The following is a 7,820-nucleotide window of genomic DNA, read 5'->3' on the forward strand; positions in this document are numbered from 1 at the left end:
TTGATAAGCTACCTTTACGTGGAAGAATTGAATTGTCTTTAGGTGATCAATACAAACAAAACAGACGACTTCCACCTCATAAAAGTAACAACTAAACAAAATAATAGGATATTACGATGCTTATATATATATATTTAGTAATATTAATACACATAAATCATATAGATCAATATACATTATATATATAGTATAAAAGAAAAGTTTGGTGCCACAAAGTTTGTATTTTGATAAACTTTTATTTTGGTACATAATAGATAGTTTCCACTTAGAAAATAACTTGACTTCTAGCATGTTGGTTGTGTGGAGATGTTCTTATGTCTAATATAGTTTGCCACCCAAGTTCAAATCTTTCCAATGGAATATGGTTGTTATTTTCTTAGCTTTTTTTTGCTAAATTCAATTTGGTGTGTTGTGTATACCTTTTTTATTTTTTGTTTTAGACCAAATTTGTTTAGACTCACCGTCTCGCGCCTGGGTTTTACAAAGACTGAGTTTTACCAACCGACGATACGCCCATAACGCACATAACCAAAATCACCTGAATTCGCGTCGACTTACAAATTCAATGCCCGGGATTGACAACACTTGAGTTTTACCACCGTCCGAATTTACCCGGTGCAACGCGCCGGTAAAACACTAGTTATCACTATTTTATATTAATTATCATGAAAACAAACCAAAAATATTACCATAATCCAGGATAACATCTATCATCTGACCTATACATAATAATAAAATAAGTATATTTATAGTAACAAAATAATGATGTAAAACCAGTCAAACATCACAATTAATAGAAAGCATGGAGGAGTAGTTTCCTGCATATAAAGAGTGACTCGACTGCCTAAACAAAAAACAACCAAATTGGCATTTAATTGTTGTCCAAATTGATGAGCGTCCTTTCCCTTATACTCCTCTTCATCTTCCTCTCTTTACAATGGAAAACTTCAACATCACAAACATGGATCAAAGCCGGTTATTGGTATGCTGGTAGCGAAAACCCGATGCCCAACATAAACTCAGCTCTTTTCACTCACCTTGTATTTGCTTTCGCATACATCAACCCGTCAACCCACGAGCTGGTTCCAATAGCATCAAATGAGCCATATATATCGTCGTTCGTATCCACGGTTAAAAAAAGCAACCCATCGGTTAAACCACTTTTGTCAATATGGACACAAAATGAAAACCCTGGAAACAATGGGAATTCATCCAACTTTTTATTAATGACTCAAAACCCCGCTTATCGAAAGATTTTCATCGAGTCTTCAATAAAAATGGCTCGAACTTACGGGTTTGAAGGGCTTGATCTTTATGTTACAACTTTGTTAAATACAAAGGGAAACCTGACCAGCTTAGGGAACTTATTTAACGAGTGGCGAGTTGCAGTAGATCAAGAACACCTGATCTTGACCGTGGGAGTTCATTACTCGCCTGAACTTAACTCAGTGAGTTATCCGGTTGACTCGGTGAGCAAGAATTTTGACTGGGTGCATGTTCGATCATATGACTATCATACTTCTATGACCGATAATTTCACTGGGGCCCACTCAGCCCTATATGATCCGTCTAGCCACATGAATACTGATTATGGTGTAAATGAATGGATCAAAAGCGGATTACCGGCTAGCAAGCTAGTGTTGGGTCTAGCATACCACGGCTATGCCTGGACCCTTGTGGACCCTAAAGATAATAGCATCGGTGCACCAGCGAAAGGTCCAGCTATTACACGGGATGGATCAATGAGCTATGATTATATCAGGCAGCACATGAGAAGTTACAAGACAAATTCGTTGTACAATTCAACATACGTGATAAATTATTGTGCCATTTATTCGTTTTGGATTGGGTTTGATGATGTGGAGGCTATTAAAAGTAAAGTTGCGTATGCAAAAAAGAAGGGGCTTCGTGGTTATAGCGTATGGCAGCTCCCGAATGATCACAACTGGGAACTCTCAAAAGCTGCTGGTAAGTACAAATAGTTAGATGAACACTTTTTGCCCAATCTTTTAGACCACTTTAATAAATTACTTAGGTGCTCAATATGATTAGAGAAAGGGCAATAAGTTCCGTAGTTAATTAAATACAATGACAATTCAGGTGAAACGTATAACATTTTTATGCAATTTATACCCTTTTACAAAATATTATTAATTTTTCATTATAACAACTTAGTAGATTGAATGGATGAGCGTCCGAAACTTCTTGACGCAGTGCAGAAACATAAATAATAACGAATTTTCATTGAGGAAATTGATAAACTATTTAATTCTAGGCTATACTGTATTAAGTCAGTTTTGGAACTCTGAAACTAACTGCCTAATCATATCATGTTAATAAGTTCCTAAATAAACACGCAAATTACTCAAATCAAAAGATTCATGTGTTTTATATAGAAAAGTAAATAAATTGAAACTCGTAAAATTGGAGAAAACCGTGAGTTCAAAATCAGGGCTCCAGCTGTTGAAATTTGGGTCCGAGGGTTAGTTTGTTACATGATTCGGTTTATTAGGACTTTTGTGTACCTTACTTATCGCCTGTTAACTCTAGATATGACGCAAGTTATGCCATTTTTAAGTTGGGCTATTTTCTAGCCATGTTGTCTCCATCTTGGTCCACAGAGCTGACTAACTCTTGATGGTCCGTATCTCTTCTGACCGCTACTATACACACACAAAAGTTCAATATAATAAAAAACAAAGCTATGTGTAATATAAGAACATGCATCATTTTTTTTTATCCATGATAAACAAAGGTAGTTTGAAAAGCTATTGTACTTACAATGAAAACTGTGCAGCGCAAGAAGATAATTACCGCGGCCACCACAAGCGATCATTTGTGATTGCTTTGTGCACAATTGCTTCCTTTATCCTGCTAGTAGGCTGCATAATTTGTTACATGAGAAAAAGGATCATATCAACAGGTAGACTTTTTACCCTCCAAATTTTACTTGCCGATTTCCACCATTCTCAGAAAATAAAAATAATGTTAAATCAATATCAACTTATTAGAAATTTTGATCAATCATTATCCTGTAAATTGCAGTAATCTGATATCGATATTAACTTGGTGACCTTTATAGTCAAATCATGTTTATCTAAGGAAAGTGAAATTTAAGTGTGATATACCTGTATCGTTATGTTAAAACAATTTCATGTATCTAAGCATATATAACATGTTCGGTTTGCTATAGTAGTGAAACAGGTGATGGTCTTGATGATGACGATGATGAATAGTGGCAACTCATCATATCATAATCAGCAAGTAATTAGCTTTGCAGACATAACAGATGCTACAAATAGCTTCTCGGAAGAAAATAAGCTTGGCGAAGGGGGGTATGGACCAGTTTACAAGGTACTTAGTTCTTTTGTTTACAAGTACCAAATTATTCATAATCAACCATCATTGAAATTGGATCTGCACCAAAATTAACTTAGCTTTTTTATAAAAAAAAATGTGTACATTATGCTCATTTGATGGCATGAGAGGGAATTAGCATGGGGCCTAGTGATCGATGCCTAACGCTAAAACAGACAATTAACATCTTGAGATGAAAATATCATAGGCAGTGTATGTATGCTATCCACTAGGAATGATTATAAGTTTTAGACAATATCATGTAATAGTGTATTAAGTGTGATATTGACGGCCACATGATCGATTAAAACGAACAATGCTACGTAAATAATAATAATTATAACGAACCAATCTTGTAATATTGATTTTGTATATGAAACGGGATGTTTACAATGGTGGTGGCCGGTGGTATTTATACCCACCGGCGGTTACTCTGACGGTTACATTCTGACCGTTGCGATGGTTCATAATACGACGCAACCTTTCGTTTATTTTCTAACTAATTACAATAATACACACAAACTATCTACTAATTACATTTTGTACCCTAATACACTAACAGAACATTCTAACGGAGTTTATCTATCCGATAATAAACTAACGAAATATTTAACGAAACTTTAACGAGATCGATGATTAACCAACAATCACCCCCTTAATCTCGATCTTCAACATGGCTTGCTTTGTCTTCACAGTAGTGTAGTTAAACTATGTATGAGATGTGCCTCCGGATCTTTCTCATTTTCTTTGTTTTTCCACTTTGGACATTTATATGCAAAGTGACCATATTCATTACATTCATAGCATTTGAGGTCACTTTTGTCTTTGGTTCCGCGACTCGCATTTCCACGCTTTCTTTCTTCTTTGAAAGGTTCTCTTTCTTGATCTTTGTCTTGGCTTCCATTACCACGACCTCTTCCACGACGCCAATTCTTAGGATGATTGCTAGCCATCAGGAGCTTTCTTTCGTTATCGTCTTCTAGTTCGTCTTTACTTTTAAGCGTTCTTCAAAAGCTATTATTCTTCCTACCGCTTCTTCAAATGGCATTTTGTCAATTTCCAAATATTGCTCGATAGAGTAATTTTCTTACAAGTATCTTATCTTTGAGATTAGAACCAAAACTTTTAAATTTGGCTCTTATGCTTCCCAATTTTCCAGAGAAATCACTCACGGTTTCATTTTCTTTCATTTTTAACGTCTCTAACTCGCTCCTTAATGTTTGTAGACGTGCCTTCTGAACTAGATTTGCTCCTAAGTGTCAAACTTTTATCGCGTCCCACACTTCTTTTGTTGTCGGGTGTTGTGCCACTTGCATCAAAATATCTTCTGGCAATGTTTGTAGGATCATTGCCTTGATCGTATATGCCTTCTTCTCATCAACTTCTTCTTTTGAGCTTACCGCTTCCCAAAGACCATAAGCCTGTCTCCATCAACAATGCCCATGTTGTATAGTTTGACTCATTCAACTTTGGACATTGAAGAGATATATTCCCTTGCTCACGAAGTTTTCCTGATCCACTTGACGAATCTTCTTTGCCAGACATATTTTCTTACTTCTCAACTGAACCACACTGGTTTTTCTTCTTACCACACAGGATTTGTACCACACAGGATTATTTGCCACACAGGTCTTTGTTTGCCACACAGGACTTAGATGCCACACATGTTTTACTCTTGTTCAACGAATCACGAAGGTTCGAAACCTCTTCTCAATAAATCACGAAGGTTCGGAGCGTTTTGATTTTTTGGTCAAGTTCTTTATTATTCTTTAGAAAAGAATAAGTATCTTGAATTTCCTTTTTTTCTTTTGCTAATAATAAATTAATAATTATTATTATTTATAATAATCTATTAACCTTTTCCTTATATTTTGGTCAATATATAAATTGACTTTCTAGATGCACAGATGCGGTGTCCAGTTATATTTCCCAATCACCGTTGTAATCAAACGTCTCCAATTAATTTCACCGGTGCAACGACGATTTTATGGTCGGAATTTCACACAATTGGTCACGCTTCTTCTTTTAATCGGCGTTTCTTTTTAACACTTGCACGCCGGATGCTTTAATTTAGCCGGATTCTCTTGCCGGAAATATCTATCGCCAACATGTACTGCTTAACCATATTTTTCCCCTTCTTCTGGAATTCACCGATTAGGGTTCCGAAATTGGGGTTTTAGAGCCTCGCTCTGATACCAATTGACGAAACGAACAATAATTATAACGAACGAATCTTGTAATATTGATTTTGTATATGAAACGGGGCGTTCACAATTAACTAATTACAATAATACACACAAACTATCTACTAATTACATTTTGTACCCTAACTACACTAACAGAACATTCCAACGGAGTTTATCTGTCCGATAATAAACTAACGAAACTTTAACGAGATCGATGATTAACCAATAGATATACCTCTATCGTTATGCTATGCATACTTTTACGTGTATATCTACTTTTTACACATCCGAATCTAAATATTTTATTCTATAATCGAATGATAATACATGGGCCGATATATATGTGATATAGTTTCATTCAACACATTAGTTTAAGTTTGTATTGGTGGAAAAAACTGTTAAACAAGAGTAAAAGTAGTAGGCAACTCCCAGTCGCCTATTTCACTACTAAATAATGAGTGATTTGTTTATATAGCTGCAGCATACTCAGAATAAATGTCTACTTGTTTGTGATTGACTCTAAATTTAATAGACTAGCCAATATTGGCCATATACTCATATATGGTCTAGCATAGTTTTGATATATTATTTTTCCATGCTTATATTAATTTATTGTTTGATCTTACCGATGGATCATCAGGGAAAATTATCAAATGGACAAGAAATAGCGGTAAAAAGACTTTCACGTAGTTCTAAACAAGGAATCGAGGAGTTCAAGAACGAGGTTACATTTGCAACAAAACTACAACACGTGAACCTAGTAAAACTCTTGGGGTTCTGCACTGAAAGAGAAGAAAAGATGCTAATATATGAATATATGCCAAATAAAAGCCTAGACTTCTACCTCTTCGGTGAGAAATCTTATATATTTCTGATATTTAATCGATTATATGAACCCATGTCTTGGTTTACTTCTAATAAAATTTACTAATGATATAAAATTACTTTTGTAGATCCACACAGAAGGTCAATGTTGAACCGGGAGAAATGGGTTGAAATAATTGATGGGATAATCCAAGGACTTTTGTATCTCCAAGAATACTCAAGACTAACAATAGTCCACAGAGACTTGAAAGCAAGCAACATTTTACTTGATGCTGATATGAAGCCAAAAATATCAGATTTTGGTATAGCAAAAAGCTTTCAAAACAATGAAATTGAAGCAAGTACTGACCGGATTGTTGGAACCTAGTAAGTATCTAACAATATGCATTATTAATCCACAAAATTTTTAGTATTAATATTTCCTAATTATTTAGACGATTAACTATTTTCTTGGTGCAATGCAGCGGATGTGTTCCTCCAAAATATGATGTGTATAGCTTCGGGGTACTTCTTCTGCAAATCATAAGTGGGAAGAAGAACTACAACGTCTATGGACCGCATGAAAACCTAAATCTCCTCGAATATGTAAGTTGTTCACTTTATTTTTCTAATAACTAACAAGTGAGTTCCACTGCTAGAAAAATGCCATAGAATCTGGAAGAAAGAAAATAGCATAAGATTGTTTTGTGGAATATGTTTAGAGTTTTACAAAATGTGTTTTGCTAGAATAGGTATTAAAAGACGAGAGAAATAATCACTAGAAATACGAAGTGGGCTAGCCCACATTGGCACATATGTATATTAATTAATTATATTTAGTAGTGTAACTTATGATGTTATAATGTAACACAACTTGTTTTTCTTTGGTGATTGACCATGAAAAATTTCAGGCATATGTTCTATGGAAAGAAGGCAAAGGAATGGAGTTCATAGATCCTTCATTAGATGACGAATCTTCAACATGTACATTAACAAGATACATGCAGGTTGCCCTGCTATTTGTTGAAGAACAATGGTCACACAGGCCATCAGTGTTGGAAGTTTCAACCATGTTAAGGAATGAATATCAAAGTCTGCCTATGCCACGAAAACCTGCCTTTTCAACCAATAAATATGATGAAGAAAAGAAAAATAAAACCAACAGAAATATGTATTCTGTTGATATTGAAACCATCACCAAACTTTTACCTCGCTGAGTTATAACTACAATTAGCCGTGGCCGAATCATTACTTCTTAGCCTTGTAAGCAATATGAAGGTCCAACTAAAATTTTCTCAAAAGGTTCAAATTTTGGAATGATAATCGGACAAATTCCAATGGCGGAGGACCCCTGATTCACTGATGATGATTAGGGTATAATCCTCATTTACTATGTTTTCTTTCATTTTTAGGGTCAAGAAATTCGACAAAGCAAACAGTCATAAAGTTCTTTTTATTTTTTTACTTTTTATG

At 34.9% G+C, this 7,820-nt stretch overlaps 1 protein-coding gene across 1 annotated transcript; it reads left to right on the plus strand.

The window, feature by feature from the left end:
* The first annotated feature begins 890 nt into the window (after positions 1–890).
* LOC143549818 (uncharacterized) lies at positions 891–7,564 on the plus strand. The gene is made up of 6 exons (XM_077040616.1): positions 891–1,968; positions 3,194–3,354; positions 6,184–6,394; positions 6,497–6,734; positions 6,833–6,953; positions 7,259–7,564. The coding sequence occupies exons 1-6, from the start codon at positions 891–893 to the stop codon at positions 7,562–7,564; spliced, it is 2,115 nt and encodes a 704-aa protein (XP_076896731.1).
* Positions 7,565–7,820: the final 256 nt, after the last annotated feature.

Source organism: Bidens hawaiensis, unplaced genomic scaffold (genome assembly GCF_021521415.1).
Source record: "Bidens hawaiensis isolate Kalapana, Puna unplaced genomic scaffold, B.hawaiensis_p1.1 tig00015811_1, whole genome shotgun sequence".
Taxonomy (NCBI): domain Eukaryota; kingdom Viridiplantae; phylum Streptophyta; class Magnoliopsida; order Asterales; family Asteraceae; genus Bidens; species Bidens hawaiensis.